The following is an 18,536-nucleotide window of genomic DNA, read 5'->3' on the forward strand; positions in this document are numbered from 1 at the left end:
CGGCGGCGCCCTGACCCGGGGGACACCTTGGGCTGCCGGTGGCAGGCAGCTGCTGCTGCCGGCAGCTCAGCCCCTCCAGCAGCAGCGGCTGCAACCATTTAAAAATTTTTGGGGGGGCGCCACTTTTTGGTACCCCCAAATCTTGGCACCCTAGGCAACCGCCTAGTTTGCCTAAATGGTTGCACCGGCCCTGCCTACCACTAACAGCTAAGAGAGATGAGGAACAGTTGGCTAGTTTCATCCACCACCAATGAAAGCTGAATTGTGACAAATACATTCTTTTAGCTATTGGTACTATTTCTACCACGAGCCTTCTTCCCAAAGGCCTAACCCTGAATCCTCGTGACTCCAAAACTGAAATCAGTGGCAGCTTGAACACTCAGGGACTGCCAGACTGAGCCTTGATGTTGCAGTTTCATGACTACGTGTAAAATACTCATCAAAGTGGACTCTAAGTACACCAGTTTGTATGTATAATGTAGGTATGGAATCATACTGAATGAATATATTTAAAAGTTTTATATACCATTAGTAATTATATAGTCACTTGGGCATTTGGAAAGGTATTTTATTGTTTATTACCATTAAAGATAATAAAACTCCTTAACTGACATAATTCTATTTTAATTTTCAGGAAAGCAGAAGTAACAGGACAGTTAGTAGACAGACTCTTCTGTACTCTCCATGGCACTCATGAGACTACAGCAGGTGTCTGTGATGCACATTTTCATCTCTTTTAAAGAACAGAGAGAAAAATCTTGGATCACAGCAGTGGAGAAGGTACTCACCTCGGCTGCCTCTCTTGTACATGTTTGGTTCTTTTGACTCCCCTATCCAGCTGAACTCTGTAGGCATAGAAACAGGCCTCAAGTCACCTGGAAACAATCAAAGAAGAACCAATTTAATTTTTGCAACTCATTAATAAAAGGTTGTTGTATCGTAGAATAATTAATGCCTGTAAACTGGTTAGAAAAATCGTCCTCCAGTGTAATCCCTTTTATTAGCATCACTTATTATTAAGGGTACAGCTCTCTGAAGCTTTTAAATATCATGGGTCAGATTCAGCTTTTTGTTACAATGGTTTAAATGTAAACTCCACTGATTTCAGTGCAGTTATTCGTTATTGTAATTGAGATTAGAATTCTGCTGCTTAGCTATCTCCTGCAAGAGAGTTCGCAGCTCAGCAAGTAGATGATTTTGGATGGAGGAATAAAAAGCTTTCTAAAGCGGCTAACATGCTTTGATAAAATTAGAGAGGTCACTGATTCACTCACAATAATTCAGTCTAAAAATAGTAACATTAATCTTGTAACATATATCTGACTTTGAAAGATATATGCTGGCTGATGTGGGCATCTTTTACCCACACAGAAAGTGAACTAACTGCAAACGCCTTGAGGAAAACCAAGGACACCTTGTGAAAAACAGAGATTCAGAAATGATGGTTTCCACTAGTCTTACCTTTACTATAATATCTTCATTACAACCATAATGAGTGAACCTGTAAGCCTCATTCTATACTATGGAACCAGTAGTAGTTATGGTAGCAAGGGCATTAAACTAGGAATACTGACTACAGGGGGATAATCTTTTTTGACCTTGATTATCATCAATGAACACACAGAACCACCCTGTAGATCATGAGTCAACTCCTGTCTGAAATATTCATTCAAAAAAAGCATTCCAGTCTAGCATTCCAGAGTCTAGTTCTGTGGTCTGCTTGTTTTGGAATCAAGTTATTTTCCAAAACATTAAACGTTGCCCAACAATCTTGTTCCTAAAATAATCATATATCTGAAAACACTATGCATAAAAGTTTTTTTTCTTGTTTCCAATAGCTCATTTCCTCAATTCTACTGTTCATTACTGAAAAAAAGCACTTATGGTGCATAGCTACTGTACTGATGGATGAAAGGATTTTGTTATTTACGGATATGTGAAACATCTTCACTGGCACTAATTTATAATATTACTACATATATAAGTTATTTTTATAGGAAGATTTCTTTCATAATAATCCTGTCCTATAAATAATAAGATACTATTTACCTTGCTCCATTATTCTAATGGCACTTTTCCATAACCATCATTTTAAATATATATATATATATATATATATACATACACACACACACACACACACACAGTGAAACCCCGCTATAATGCGATGTTTGGGGTCCAAAAACTTCCATCGCACTAAATGCGGAGTCGCAGTATAGCAGGGTTTCAAACCACTCAGTTTGTCAGTGGTCCCCAATGCAGTGCATTGATGTGAGCTGCCTAGCGCCCCTAGCGCCTAGTGCCCAGCAGGGGAGAGGAGCTGCAGCCCCCCGCCTGCTGGGGACAGAGAACTCCAAGGCTGCGGGTGCTGGTGCTCTCTGTCCCCAACAGGCGCGGGGCCACGGCTTCTCTCTGGCTTCAAGAGGAGCCGCGGCTCTTTGCCTGCCGGGGACAGAGAACTCCGGGGCTGCAGGCGCCGGTGCTCTCTGTCCCCGGCAGGCGCAGGGCCATGGCTTCTCTCCGGCTTCAAGAGGAGCCGCGGCCCTGCGCCTGCCAAGGACAGAGAACTCTGGGGCTGCGGAGGCCACGGCTTCACTTGAAGCTGGAAAGAAGCCATGGCCCCACATCTGCTGGGGACAGAGAGCACCGGCGTCTGCAGCGTCAGAGTTCTCTGTCCCTGGCAGGCAGGGTGCCGTGGCTCCTTTTGAAGCTGGAGCTAAGGTGTGGCCCCGCGCCTGCTGGGGACATAGAGCACCGGTGCCCACAGCTTCAGAGTTCTGTCCCCGGCAGGCATGGGGCTGCAGGTTCTCTCCCCTGCATGGTGTTGGGGAGCCAACCTATGATCGCATTATATGAGGTTTCACGTTATAGCAGGGTGCATTATTGCGAGGTTTGACTGTAATTATAATAAAAGGCATTTTTAGTATTTCTTATTTGGATTTTCCCTGACTTGGATTTTGCCTCTGTTATATTTCTTTAAATACCTTTGGTTTCAGTTTTATGTATAATGCCTTTCAACATTTGTAAAGACTGGATTGGGCACTGCACCTTAGAAGAACTGAACAAGATTAAGAAGATTGTCCATCAAAATTAATTAAAAGTATACAGGCAGGCCAAACTTGACAGCAAGCTTTAGATTTTGTAGCAATAAATTTACAAAACTCAAGATCAACAAAAATCCTTCCTTGAAGTTAAAATAAATCATTCTAACTGCAAACATTTTTAAAAAACAAATAATCATTCTCTTCCAGGGTTTGCAACCAAAACACGGCAGCACTATGCTAAGCGAATAAGATCCTGAAAGTAAAATGGACTAAAAACTGATTAATAACAACTATGAATGCCGTGTCAAACTTGTGTGATGATGCTTTATATTTATTATTTCCTATCTAGTACCATATCTCACAGAAGGTCCTCCAGTGCAGGGGTCCTGAGTTATATGGGCCCCTGGTGCCCAGACTCCAGCAAATTCAGGGCCCAGAGGGGCACGGCTTCATCAATGTTCAGGGCTGGGTCTCTCCCCCTGGCCCCACCTGCCGCCCCTGCGCACTTCCCCTGACCGTCCTTGCCTGGCCTGGGCAGCAGGCAGCTGCTCCCTGCAGCTCCACGCTGCGCTCCCTCGCTGGCTGCTGCCAGTTACAACTTAGGGAGCGGCACCAGGGGCAGGCTGAGGCGGCTGCTGTGTCTGCGGAGTGAGTAGGGGAGGAGGTGCATGGCAGCTCAGCTTCCCTCTTCCCCGGCAGGCAACTCTGAGTCGACTCTGGGGGGGAGGGGCTTATCCTGGCTGGACCTCCTGAGCAACAGCCTGGGGAGCGTTTGGGTGAGTGTCCTGCTGGAGGGCTTGGGTGAGTGTCGTGTCGTCCTCCTGAGCTCGCTGCTGCCAGTGAGGAGAGGGCTGAGGGGAGTCCTCCTCTTTGGACCCCCACCCCAGCCCTGGGGCAGCCTGCCTGCCTGCTGCACCTCAAATGCCTTACCCCCGGCCCAGCCCCACACCCCTGTCACATCCCAACCCTATGTCCCAGCGCAGAGCCTGCATCCAGCACCCAAACAGCATCCCAGAATGTACATCTAGCACCCAAAGCCCCTCCCACACCTCTTCCTGCACCTCAACCCCCTGTCCCAGCCCAGAACCTGCACCCAGCACCCAAACTCCATCCCAGAGCCAGCACCCCTCCCTCACCCAAACTTCCTCCCATAACCTGAACCCCAAACCCCCTCCTGCACCCAAACTCTTTCTCAGAGCCTTTGGCAGGTGTATATGTGTGGTGGTGGTGGGGCGCTAGGACTTGGGCACATTCTGGGCACCACCAAAAATTATACAAACCTGCCGCCCCTGCTCCAGGGGTAGATCTAACTTTCATAAACAGACTCACAGGTACCTCACTTTCTCAAAGATTAAACAAGTTTTATTGATCCTTCCGTGAAGCGGAAAAGGATGTGCACAAAACACTGCAAACACAAAGCCACAGTCAAAATTGCTGTTTTTCAGACCAAGTCTTCAGCATGCTCTCTCACGGTTTCGCCCCAACACACGGATCTTAGCATTCAGGTTCAGGCCACCTGAAGCTTCCAGTGGTTAAATTACCCACACTCAAACCCAGGAACTATTTTTAACGGCCCATCTCCTGTTCTGACTGGTCCCAGATTCTGCCTTCTTAACAACTTAGTCCAATAAAAGATATTACCTCACCTACCATGTCTCTCTAATATCCTGGGATCAACATGGCTACCACAACACTGCAAAAGTAAATCAGGGCAATTATCCCCTGAGTTTTCTGCCTAATTGTTGTTAAGGCAACCCAACTGATTCCCAGCTGTCAGCATTCTCTGCTGCTATGCTCAACTGAAAGGAAGAAAGCATGAAAGGAACTAGAATAGAAAAATGCTGCAGCATAAGCAAATATAACAGGGTGGGGGAAAGACAAAACAAGACAATCTTTTCATACTCTATTTGTATCACAGTCAGTCCCTTAATCATTCCACAACACAAGAGTCTTATAAGCTACTGAAACCTCCTGTAATGGATCCAACTCCACAAAGCACCAGATAACTCTCTCACAATGTGCATGCACTTTACAATACTGATAAAGACAGATTGTGATTTCTTAGGTGCAGGCAAGCTAAATTAAAGTGAGGATCTCTATATATTCTCCCAATAATAGAATTTCTTTCCTTTTTGTTTCTTTTCTTTCCTCTCCACACTTATTTCTCATTGTATTATCTTTGCCACATGAGACTGTAAATACGGTAGGGCAGGACTTTACTCTCTTTAAGGTCTGTATAGCACCCATAAAAAATATATTCAAATAATAGTGAGTGTTGATTTCCAGAACATAAAACCACAGACATGCTCATTTCTATTTGTATATAAACTTTGTCCAATATAGTCTCTGAGTTTTCACTAAATATAAGTTTAGACTTGGAGAGAATGCGAAAGAGGAAAGGACTATGACCTTCCAATTTACTGCTGAGCAAACCCATGCTGAGATTTAGAGAGCATTAGTGCCAACCAGGACAGAGCAAACAGCATAAAAGACAGGAACTTGTGATGGGAGACAAACACAGCCCAAGCAAAACAAATTGCTGATTTTGCATATTAATTCTCATAATACAAAGCTCTGCTCCAAACACAAGCAAAAACTGTCAAAAAAAGTCATGCTGAAATGTTCTCTGAATATCAGGAGTCAATATTGGATTGACAGCAATCCTAGCTATGACTTTAAAAAAGCTTTACTTATGTATGTCATGTATATAAGCCAACATTAGTATTAGACATTCACAAAGGAGCTAGGGCATTGCTCTGCAGTTAAAAATAAAATCAGACATTTCCCAATTTAGACAGGATACCAGGCTGCTGTATGAAGGAGCTGATTGTTCCTTAGTTTTTAAAATGTAACTGGACAATTCTTAGTTTAATTTTTTCTCCTTTTCCTTCTAAATACATACCTACTCCCTTTTTAGGGACTTTAGGAGTCTCATACATTTTGCATTTAAACAGTTTGGCCAGGAGGAGGTGGTTGGATATAGATCTGTTCTGGTAAACACGTCATGACTAGGGTTCAGAGTCAGGAGTACAGAAATATTATGAAATTTGGAGTCAACATGGAAGAAATTCACCATATGAGCTGTTATCAGAAGATTTCTGTTATCTTGATCTAAAATTTTATGAGGTTTGTTTATATGAGATTCTGGGAAAATTTTATGCCGAATCCCAAATCCCTTCTGGTTTTGGATCTGAACTAGTACCAAAACTATAGTGATGGTTTTGTATCAGGACTCTTGTCTGAAATTGTAAGGGGTTCACATCTATTGATTTTGGCTTACCCCTTATTTATAAAAGAACTGTAAAACGATATTGTTACTTCAAGGATATACAATGTGGGTTTAAACAAAATGAAATTTAAATTTAAAATACAGATGGAAAGAGTGATACTTATAATCGTTTTGTCAGATTACAGTTGTTTTGCATAACTCAATAAATAGAAAGATTTTTTTTATATTTAACTTTTATACCAGAATTCTCATGTCAGATAAAATGCATTGGGCAAAAATCTGTACTTAAAGATTATTCAAATTGTCAGACATACTCTCTCCATAAAAAGGACATTTACCTACAGAAAAAATCCTCCAATAATGAGGTAGAATAGGATATAAACTAACAGTGTAAAAGAGCATGCTCTGCTATCGCTGATTCTCAAATCATGACAAATACAAGTAAAAACAATTACATGCCCATGCTTCTGAGTCACATACTTATAGATTTTTGTTTATGGGGCGAAAAGCATAGCAACTTACTATAAAGCCTCCACATTTTTACCTAGGTTAAATCTCCTATTTGGTATAGGTGGCATATCAGCTTACAACGTAAAAATGACCCTATGCAGAAGATCTGCAAAAGAGGCCTGGATTGTCCTTCTCTATGCAGAAAACCTCTCTTGAAAATGCAAGGTTGAATTGAGGTTCATACACCGAGGGGAAGTTGTTTCTGACCTTTTGTTGGATGAAACAACTGTGGCTGGGAAGCCATGAAAATCCTTAAGCTCCATAGTAAAGCCAGGCTTCTATCCGGAAGATTCTGGGGTGGAGCAGCACTGCCATAATCTCTCTTGGATTCGAATACATTTGGTTTACTCTGAATTCCAAGAGAGTTATAAAAAGGACATAAATGGCCATTCAGGACCATGAGCCAGATCTGTCCTGGCCCTTTTGTGTCAGTTGGCAGCACAAAGGGGCCAGAAAACTAGCTAGCACAAAGTACATAAATCAGTCTGTCTGAAGGAGTTTGAATGGATGCAAAAATACACATTGCTGGAATAGGGTTTGGAAAAAGGTACATGTTACACCAGTTAAGGCTGCCTAGATTCTATTCTGAATTCAGTCAGATTGTCTAGGGATATTAGTGTCATAAACATACAGTTAAGGGTTAATTCCTCTTTTACCTGTAAAGGGTTAAGAAGCTCACATAACCTAGCTGACACCGAACCAGAAGGACCAATAAGGGGACAAGATACTTTAAAATCTTGAAGGAAAAAAAAGTCTTTTGCCGAGCCAGAGATCCAGAAAACAACCATCTAACCCTTGTTTAAATTAGTGAGTATCTAGATAAGAATGTGGTAAATTTCTTTATTTTTCTCTTTGTCATTTCTTTTGCAAACATAGAGAGAGAATCAAATTGGGTTTTGTGTAACTTTAAGGTTTTGCCCAGAGGGAAATCCTCTGTTTTGAATCTGTTGTCTGTGAGATCGTCTTGCTTTCTAATCTCACAGAGGTATTCCTTTAATCCTTTTTCTTTAATTAAAAGTCTTCTTTTAAGAACCTGATTGATTTTTCCTTGTTTTAAGATCCAAGGATTTTGGATCTGGGCTCACCAGGAATTGGTGGGGGGAATTTTCTTGAGTCTACCCAGGAAAAAGAGTATAGAGACTTGAGAGAGTGAAATTAGTCAAATCCTGCCAGGAAAGGGAGGATAAGGACTGGGGAAAATAGGGGGAAAGCAGAGTTCCCAAATGGCTCTCCCTCAAACGTTTTGTTAAAACATTTGGTGGTGGCAGCAACTGTTTTGCCTAAGCTGGTAAAAATAAGCTTAGGGGTTATTCATGCAGGTCCCCACATCTGTACCCTAAAGTTCAGAGTGTGGGGGACACCTTGACAATTAGGAACAATGGTCATGTTTTTATTCCTAAGTATAATATACGTCCTAATAGAGAAACTAAAAGTGAAAGGAAAATTGCATCTAGAAAAGCCATCCAGCATGGGGAGAAAAGCAGCATTTTGACAGTCAGGCTGCTTTACAGAACCTTCCAGAGTCATAAGCTACGTCGGCAACTAAGCCATCAGCAACTGTAGAATAATTACATTAAAGGAGGTAGACTAAGATCAATGCACAAGAAAACAGCTCTCAAATTTGGCCCCTACAGCTGTCAAGCATGCTTTTTATGCTTATTGTATCGGGCTGCAGCCCTGGAACCCAAGACAGATGACAAGTAAGGAGCATTAGGCACAACTAGAGGCAAGTTTAAATGCCAGTGTAATAGGGGTGGTCTGTCGCCTTCAAGGGCAGTAGAAACTAGGTGTCAGTCAACCCATGGCATGACTCTTTAAGGTTCCAGGAGTTTTGGGGTTCTTGAGGGCCTAGTGAATGGCAGAGGCAGATACTGGGAAAGAAGGAATTAGTATTTGGGGAAAATTCATGCTCTGGTTTCTTTAAAGTCCCAGGAACTCTTGTAGAACAGGGTGGGAGCAAAGCTGGCACAAATCCTAGGAAGGAGGGCTGCAGATAGGCTGCATCCTCCCTCATAAGAGAGACGCTAGCAAGAGAAGGACTGCTGCACGCTGAGCTTTCCCAATGCAAGGATGGAAGGACTGAATTTAAAAATATGGCTAGCTGAGAGATGCTGATTTAAGACTGCAGCTGGCCTGAATTAGCAGAGGCCCAGAAGGAAGGTTGAGGGAATCCTGATCCTAGGAGAAGAAACTTGTGCTGCTTATAGCACACAGGGCCCCAGAAGGAGGGCTGTGGAGTTCTTGAATACAACTCTGAATTACTACACAGGTCCAGAAGGAGGCTGTGGGACTCTAGAATTTAGGCCTGTATGAATTAGCACACAGGCTCCCATCAGAAGGGGCAACAGAACTTTGTACATGGAGTCACATACCAGATATGGACTGTTTACAGAGCTTCCAATCCAGAGAGATACATCAGATGTGTTTCCCTTAAGATCCTTTAATGAACTGCCAGGTATAGCTGTTGTATGCTCAAATGAAGTATGCAGTGTTGCTTGAAGCTGTGTTGGTCCCAGGATACTAGAGACCCAAGATGGATGAGGTAATATTTTATTGGACCAACTTCTGTTGATGAGACAGAAAAGCTTTTTAGCTACACAGAGCTCTTCCTCAGGTCCAAGAAAGGTATTCAGGGCATCACAGCTAAACTATCTGTTCAACCTTGTATTTAGCTGTGACACACTTTCTGTAGCTCAAAAGCTTGTCTTGCTCACAAACAGAAGATGGTCCAATAAAAGTTCAGTATGGACCAGTCAGTTAAGTGTCTCTGAACTGTACTGATTTTCTAATTACAACATGTGAATGCCTAATAATTTGGTCATTTGGCTGTCCATTAGTTACAAAAACAGGCTGTGATTGGTTTGGAATCCTTGAGTCGTCATCTTGTTCTGAATCCGCCATCTGTAGAATTTGCTCTGCTGATTGTTTTTTCTGAGGAACAAACTGTAGATGTGACAGTTTCCATTGAACTCTCCCCTATCGGTCTCAATTACATATAATCCGAGTCATGAATTCTTTTTCTTTACAACACCTGGAGTTCTCCATCCTTTTTCTCTATCTTGTTGGACACAAACACTGTCATATATTCTAGACCTGTCAGTCCTCTGAGTGATGTCTGTTGTACAAGTTTTTATAAGCTCTTATTGCCTTTTTATCTGATTTGGCTATTCTCTTCATGTCTGGACACTTAAGAGATTGATTATTTTCCAAAGACGGAACAGTAGTTCTGAATCATCTTCCCATCTGGAGCTGGACTAAGCTATATCCAGTAACTGTTATCAGTGATCTGTAACTCAGAATGGAAAGGAATGGATCTTCTTGCTTCTAGCTTTCTTAGCTATCTGTACAGCTCTCTCAGCCTCTTCTGTGGGCTGCTAATAATACGACCAAAATCATATTTAGTTTGGAATGACAAATTCCACTGCAGTGAATTGTGGTCCATTGTCCTTCACTAGTTGTTCTGGAATGGTAGAAATGGCAAAAGTGCACTTCAGTTTCTCAATAACACTGTGAGACATATTATGTCTTTCAGATACGTTATTTCTATATACCTGGAAAAATGGTTCACTACAACCAGGTAATGATGTCCTCTGAATTCACATAAATCTGCAGCTAATATTTTCCAAGGTCTGTCTGGTAGAGGTTTTGTTATTAAAGCAAGGGTGGCTCTAGGTATTTTGCCGCCCTGGTGGGAGGTCTGCCTGTGGGAGATCCGCCGAAGCCGCAGGACCAGCGGACCCTCTGCAGACATGCCGCCAAATGCAACCTGCCTGCTGCCCTCGTGGCGACTGGCAGAACGCCCCCCATGGCTTGCCACCCCAGGCATGTGCTTGGCATGCTGGTGCCTGGAGCCGCCCCTGTATTAAAGAATCTTTACATTGTGTTGGTCTGATATGTCTTCATGTGAACATTGGAAATCTTTTATTCTTTATGTCCTTGCTGATGCCCAGCCACCACACTGACTGGTTAGTCTGTTAATGGCATTTAGTTAGTTTCACTTTCTTAGTCTCCCTTAGATACTTGGGATAGTTTGTCCAAATGTAATTTAGAGCTTCTTGAAGTCGTGTATCTGTCATGGTTGCTTGTTCTAACTGATGCAGACTCTTTTCTGACACTGCTCAGTATGTGTCCACAGCATCTATGCACACCTTTCCATCATCTTTGAGTTGAAATTGTGAAATTCCTTTAGCCAAAGGCAGTGCTAAACTGGCAACATTTATCACAATCTTTGGGATATTTTGCTTCTGAAGATTACCTTTGGGGTTTACCAGTGCACCTGAAATTTTCCAAAGAATGATGGTAGAACTGTTAATAAACTCAAATGGAGTTGTAGCTTTTATGGACGATATTTTGATAAATGGATTATCAACCATAGAACACAACAAAACCCCTAACATTTAATCAGGCAGTCTAGACTGAAGCCACATAAGGATAAGTGTGTTTTCTGTCTACATCAAATTGAGTTTTTTGGGACCGACAACAAAACTACATGGAATCAGTCCTACTTCTGAGAAAGTAAAAGCCATTCAGGAGTTGAAAGCATCAACAAATATACTAGAACTGAGACATACTGGGCTGGTAAATTACCTTGGTTGATACGCACAAGCTCTTTCTATAGTGACAAAACCACTGAATGAACTATTAAAGTCTAACACATTGCGCCTATGGGGCCACATCAAGAAATTGCCTTCAAGGAGAAAATAACCTCAACAGCTCTAATTCTCAAGTACTGTGATGTGAACAAACCCACAATGGTAACCATGGATGTAAGCAGCTATACTCTAGGTGGAATATTGCTGCAACAAGGATCTGAGTGGAAGCCAATTACACTTTGCTTTTACATGCTCACAAAAACAGAAAAACTATATGCATAGTTTGAAAATGAGTGCCTGGCAAGTGTATGGGCATGTCATAACTTTTACAGATATCTGTGAAGACTGGATTCTTTTATACTGATAACAGACCATAAACCACTTATAACCCTCACCAACAGAAAAGATCTAGATCAATCACTGCTGAGATGCCAACCTCTATTGATAAGTTTAATGGATTTAACTTACACTCCTGGGAAAAATCCATTAGTAGCAGACAATCTTTTACAGACCCCAGCATCACAGCTCATAGATTCTATGCATCTATTGTATGCTCAGATATGGTAACTACAAGAAAAACACTACAACCTCATTCCTCACAAACTCACCCCAAGGACCTTCTACATGCGTCCCAAGATACACAAACAATGGAACCACGGCATACTGATCACATCAGGCCATACTTACTGAAGAAATATCAGGATTCATAGAAACTGTCCTCAAATGACTTACTACACAAAAGGCCAGTTTTCACCAGGACACTACCAACTTCCCCAGAAACTCTGCAACATTAACAATCCCCCTCAGTACACCATCTTTGCCACCATGGATGTCACCTCCCTACACACCAACATCCCTCACTATGACAGCAACAATGCCTGCCTCAAATACTCACAAAATAATGAACAATGCTCAGAAATCTACCTCAAGCCCATTGCCAAACTCATCCATTTCATCCTTACCCTCAACAACTTTACATTTAACAACAAACACTTTGTCCAAACCATGGGAACAGCCTTGGGTATTAGTATGGCTCCCCATTATGCCAACTTCTTCAAAGGCCATTTCCGGGAAGAATTTCTACATCAATGATATTTTCATCCTTTGGACAGACGACCTAAACTCCCTCATAGATTTCCACCACAACTTTAACAACCGCTACCCATTCATCAACCTTTCTCTAGAACATTCCCTTACTAATGTCAACTTTCCTGACACCACAATCAGCTTCAACAATGGAACCCTATAAATGACTATACACAAAAAAACCCACAAATCACCACACACAACCTCCACAGATCCAGCAGCCATGTCATGAAAGAAATATTTCCTGAACCCCCTCTTCTGGCCTTCAAATAACCCTTCAATCTCACCAAGCACATCATCAGAAGCAAGCTTCACACAGATTAGAACACACCAACTCAAAGCAGCACCTGATCCTAAACCTGCAGACATATCTCCACTGCTGTGATGATCAATGCCACCCAACATACCTTTCAAGATCCATGGGTCCTACACATGCCTATTACTTACAAATAGTTGCTGGTATGGATTCAACATAAACAGAAAGAGAGGCACCTAATAATAATATTCTTTTCTTCTCTAACTGTTGTCTTCTATCAGAGTGTCTCAAAGCATTTTACAAAATCCCCCTCACTCATTTTTAAACTTGTGTAGTCTAGAAAAAATATAGCATATACATATTTAGTTATGCAGAAATTGTGACCACAGAACTTATTTCACTGAGAAGTTGGATGTGATGCTTAAATCTTTATCAGAATATATCTGAATTCTGCAACAACTTTACACTCACATTACAACAATACACCAAATGGAACAAGCTTTTCTCACATGCTTGTAAGTTTACTTCACGAAATACTACAAACCTAGATCAAGTTCCCTAATCTTTGGGCGGTATTTCTAATACAAATCTAAATTTTGCAAATGAACCCTATCTTTATAAATGAGCCAAACCAAAACCTCCGGTCCAATTATCTCCAAACGTACAGTTGTTTGAAATCTCCATCTGGACTTCTGCCACTATGGCCTATCTCTAGTTTAAACTAGAGGAATACTAAAATATTTTTTTAATTTCTTGAGGAACCAAGTTAAGACACCTTCCAAAAGATTATGAGTGAGACAGAAAAGGAGATGCGTTTTGATCAATATTTTCCTATTATCCTAGAAGCCCAACTTAGGCATGGAAATACTTCTCTGAGGGAAGGAAAAATTAGAACATGAAACAATGTTTTTTAAAAAAGTAGTATTCTATAGGTTTAAGTTTCTCATCCAAACATCTTGGATTTAAGGACTTTCCAGATTTGCTTTCTTTGAGAAAATCCAGGAAGAGAAATTTCTCAAGGTTGCCCTCAACAGCCTAGTAAATTCTGTGCTGCCTAGTCCTGTCTCTATAGAGATTGTGTACATATTTGGAGATATGCCAGTCCCATTTTAAGGATTTTTAGAAATACCAGTTGTGCAGTTACTCGTGTTTGCATATAAACCAATTCTTATAATTAAGCATAGAGGGCTTGTGATATCCACTGACTTCGTAGCAAAAATCCTGCTTCTGCAGTGTAGCCAATTATGTGGTCATATTCTTATTAGTCCTTTGTCCATATATTACAAATAAATGCCACATATCAACCAGATTCACCAATGAGCATCCTTAATTTCCAAAAGCAAATTCGCTGGCAATTCTAATGTTTTTTCCTATGGGAGTAAGTCACGTAGAGTGACTGAATCCAGGCTCTGTATCCTCTCAACAGCCAACCAAGCCCCAAATATGCAGGAATGCTAGGAGTTTAGGGAAAGCAGGCCTTATTGGTTGCACTCTTCTCTTTCATTAACTTTGGGATTATCTTCATGAGTGGCATTGGTTTAACGCTTTCTATGGAGAAGAAGAGGTGGAAGCATTAAATTCCAGAACTGAATCTTTCTGGAATTTCATTTAAAATTCAGTACCTTGAAGTTAGTTTCTGCTAGTGCTTTACATGGGGGATGCACAAACTAAAGTATTATAAGAGAAGTACAGTAGGAGAGAAACAACACAGAAGAGAACCTCTCCAAGATGCACAGTGTACACCTTTCAGCGTGTAAACATTATTTCCTATTAAAGTTAGTTCTCCTGCAGCAATATAGTCATCAGGTAAAGAGTAGCATGTGCTTATGTTTACAAAGCTATATATGTCACCTAAAAAAATCATTAGTGGAAGGTTCCTGTGTTTTTTTTGCAGTTTCCCAGAGGAATGCAAGTATGTTGCATAGATTCCAACTCTGCTTTTAATGAGTCTGTCAAAAGCCATTTCTTACAGTATTTATCATCATTTCTTTCAAGAATAATTCAAATGTATTTTAGGAAGTGGAGGTCAGAAAGTTGAAGCAGAAGGGACAAACTTTATACTTGTCATTAATTCCTGACAGTAATCGGTGCAACTATTTAGAATTATTCCAAGTGATACAAAAGACTAAGGATCAAATTGAGCCCCAAACATTCATATGGGCTGCTGACTGACTTCAGTGGGAGGTGTTTGCATGTATCATAGGACAGAAAAAATGGTTACTTACCTTTCTGTAACTGTTGTTCTTCAAGATGTATTGCTCATATCTATTCCAGTTAGGTGTGTGCACACACCGCGTGCACAGAAGTCGGAAACTTTTTCCCTAGCAGTTACCCGTCGGGCCAGCTGGGGAGCCCTCTGGAGTGGCGTTGATATGGCGTTCTATATACAACCCTGCCGGCCCAACCCCACTTCAGTTCCTTCTTGCTGGCTAGTCCAACAGAGGGCAAGGTGGAGGGGAATGGAATAGATATGAGCAACATATACTTGAAGAGAAGTAAGCAGTTCTTGTAGGACTCTTAAGTCCTTCAGAGGTGGACCAGACGTGGACATGCCAGCCACAGTCTCATCAGAGGAGGACAAAGACAACTCCACCAGGAGAGCCTGGATGGAGGTGGCCCCTTGGTCAGCTGTGAGTAGCTCTTCCCCGGCTCCTGGGAAAGCCCTTACCATGGGTGCTGACTATGTGGGTTGCTCTGGGTCTGGAGGGGGCAGCTGAGGGTTGCGTCAGGAGGCCATGTGTCTGAGCATGACGATGGCTGGGCAACCGGGGCGGGGGGTGTGCCCTGGGCCTGAGTCGTGGGGAGCCCCGCAGGGCAGTCGTTGAATGCGAAACTGCCCTCAACTACTAAAATACACTTAACACTACAGTAACACTTAACACTAAGATAACTATCAACAATTAACTAACAAAGGTAACTAGTAAGAGAAAGCTAGGGATAAGTGGAGCACTTGCGAAACAAGAGACCACTTTTCCAACAACCGTCATGGATGGGAGGAAGGAACTGAAGTGGGGTCAGGCTGGCAGGGTCTTATATAGAACACCATATTGGCACCACTCCAGGTGGCTCCCCAGCTGGCCCAACAGGTAGCTGCTAGGAAAAAAGTTTCCGATTTCTGTGCACACAGCGTGTGCACACACCTAACTGGAACTGATGTGAGCAATCACTCGAAGAAGAACCAGTCTCATAGGGAGTGCCCTATCTGACAGAAAGGGTAATTCTTTTCACTGGTGACAATGGACAGGGAAATATCACTCTCTCGACCAAACAAAAATAAAAATCAATCTAATGTATTACAAGTTACACACGTCTATCTATCTATTTATAAATATGCTCAGCACATACCATCTTAAAGGTGTGCGACCCTCACAAGAAAATAACCTCTACTGTACTGAAAAGAAAAAGACCACAAATACAAGACTAAATTGGCTTCCAGTATGTTTCAGTAATGTCATTCTAAAGTTCACTGATCATCAATGTTCATCTTTAACAGATACAATATATTTATAGCTCAGCAACTCTTTTACAATGTATTATGTACAATACTTGATTTCTACATAAAAACAGAGTTTCTTATTGTTACAATATCTTGCAATCATATTTAGCAGTAACCATCCTAGGATCTCAAACTGCATTGCATGCATTAACTAATTAATCCTCACAATACCTTTCAAGGTACTAAGTGATCATACACTTTAATACAGGGTTAAATTAGGAATGACATTTCATTTTGCAGATGCTTTCATCTTTTACCAATGCCTTTTCAGGCAGTTTCATAATATTTTAGTATTTCTGTAAGTTGCAGGTAGGAATCTCTCCAAGAGACCGTAAGCAGAGACTAATAAGTGAAAGTGGCATCTATTTCCCCATCTATTACAACTTTTTAAAATAATTTTCACACACATACTTGTGGGTTTGAAGGAGATAATGTATTAAAAATAAATTTTGCACCTTGATCCTGAACATTTAATAATACGTTAGTATTCAAAGCAAAAGCACATTTCTATCTCCTTTTGCTCCCAAACAGGTCATAGAATGACGGTGATACAAATAATATAGTGATACAATTTGTTAATCCAGTCAACTTCTGAAGACCAAAGCAATCAAACATACCATGAGTGGGTGTCTTTTCTCTTCTCCGAACTCCTGTGGTTCTGCCTCTCTCACACTCAGAGCCCATTGGATGGCCCTCATCTTCAATTAATGTGTAATACTTCCCACTTTCATGCTCCAGAAAGTAGCTAGGTGACTCGGAGCCTTTCATTCCAGACTTTCCATATTTGCTGATGTCATCACAAGACATTATTCCAATTTCATCCCTAAAAATATTGACATAAAAATAATCCAAAGAGATATAGGGAAAAAGATCATTTAATGATGAAGACCTAAAGTGGACCTACCACTTCCCATTCTGTCCTAAATAATAGTGCATCATTATTAGGATATAATTTATTATGTGGAAGAGAAATTTGATATTTTACACTATTTGGCAGTAACTGAAAAAGAAAGTGAATGTACCTGCAGCCAAAATAGAAAGCAGTGCTGAGCATTTTTTTCAATTTTCTTTAAAATAATTAGCTGAAATGAATTATTTTGCTTTCAGTGTTTAGCAGACTTACGGAACAAGTAATACTCATTTTTACAAAACATTGTATAGGCATTGACTATAATCATAAAAGAAAAAAAAACACTGTTTCCAATATAAATTCCTAATGTGCTGATCATCAAAGACTCTGTGCTTAAATTTTACACCAAGTTAAAGAGGCAACAAATCTCAACATTGTCACTGTGGAATAAGAATGGTTTTTCACCCCACATTAACTGTGTTTCTCCAAGATCTTGCAGTCTGTGAATCCCACTAAAGATCTGCAGGTGCCTTGAAAACCCGAGATCAAATTCTTATGAACAGCAGAGTCTGTTGTGGCATGCAACGTGTGCATCCTCACGCTCATATGCGAGGGCATAAAGAGTGGAATGATGCAACCCTTCCTCAGGTCCCTCACAATTCCTGTGACAGCTGAGGATTCAGAGTGGGGATGGAGGGTGGATCAAGGGATTCACAGAGACATCATCTTGAATAATCACTGTTACTGTAGGTTAAGTAATAGTTCTTTCTTCTTCAAGTATATGTCAGTGTGGATCCTACTGTAGGTGACTGGCAAGTAGTGTCCCCTCTGGATGATGGGTGAGGAGTTTCAGCTGCATTAGTCAAACAGATACTATAGTACCACCCTCCTGAACTTGGCATCTACCCTGGTGGTAAGTCCACTGCATAGTGCAGTGGTCCCTGAACTAGGGAGCACAGAGGAATGTTTTGGGCTGGGTGCAGTGGGTTTCTGTTGATGTAAGCCTCTGAAAACACCCAGCATATGTAACTTCTGTAGATACCAAGGTTGCAGAGTGGCCAAGAGTCTTTTAGCAAATGGAATGTTCCATGAGTTCTGCTACTAAAGAACTTCATCCTTCAAAGGGCAGCTGCTGTATGGTGACACGTGAGCGCTGAGTGGTGAGGATCTGCCACAGCCCCTTTGCCAGCTTGAGTGTGCCCTACTTTACTGAGAGGGCAAACCAGGCTGGGGTTGTGGAGATCAGTACATTAAAGTGCTTGTGAGATCTTTCTTGGATCACTTTGGTTTCAGCGGCCTGGGTTTCCACAATCTGCAGCAGGAGGGCATAGAAAGACTTAAAGTTGCTGTCAGTGTTGGAGCCATGACTTCATTTGGTGATGATCATGATTCCTGAGATGCAAACAAAGATTGCCACCTGCTTCCGGATGCTGACATCTGGCTCTAGTGTGGGTGGCCTGGCTATTGATGCTG

At 41.5% G+C, this 18,536-nt stretch overlaps 1 protein-coding gene across 1 annotated transcript in view; it reads right to left on the bottom strand.

The window, feature by feature from the left end:
* LOC116816345 (connector enhancer of kinase suppressor of ras 2-like) overlaps positions 1-18,536 on the bottom strand; it is a 518,029-nt gene that overhangs the window by 160,338 nt on the left and 339,155 nt on the right. Inside the window, exons 14-16 of the mRNA XM_075068744.1 lie at positions 16,831-17,036; positions 785-875; position 680 (exon numbers count right to left, since the gene is read on the bottom strand). Of these exons, the coding sequence (XP_074924845.1) occupies position 680; positions 785-875; positions 16,831-17,036 (298 nt within the window). The remainder of the gene's footprint in view (positions 1-679; positions 681-784; positions 876-16,830; positions 17,037-18,536) is intronic.

Source organism: Chelonoidis abingdonii, chromosome 8, assembly GCF_003597395.2.
Source record: "Chelonoidis abingdonii isolate Lonesome George chromosome 8, CheloAbing_2.0, whole genome shotgun sequence".
NCBI lineage: Eukaryota > Metazoa > Chordata > Testudines > Testudinidae > Chelonoidis > Chelonoidis abingdonii.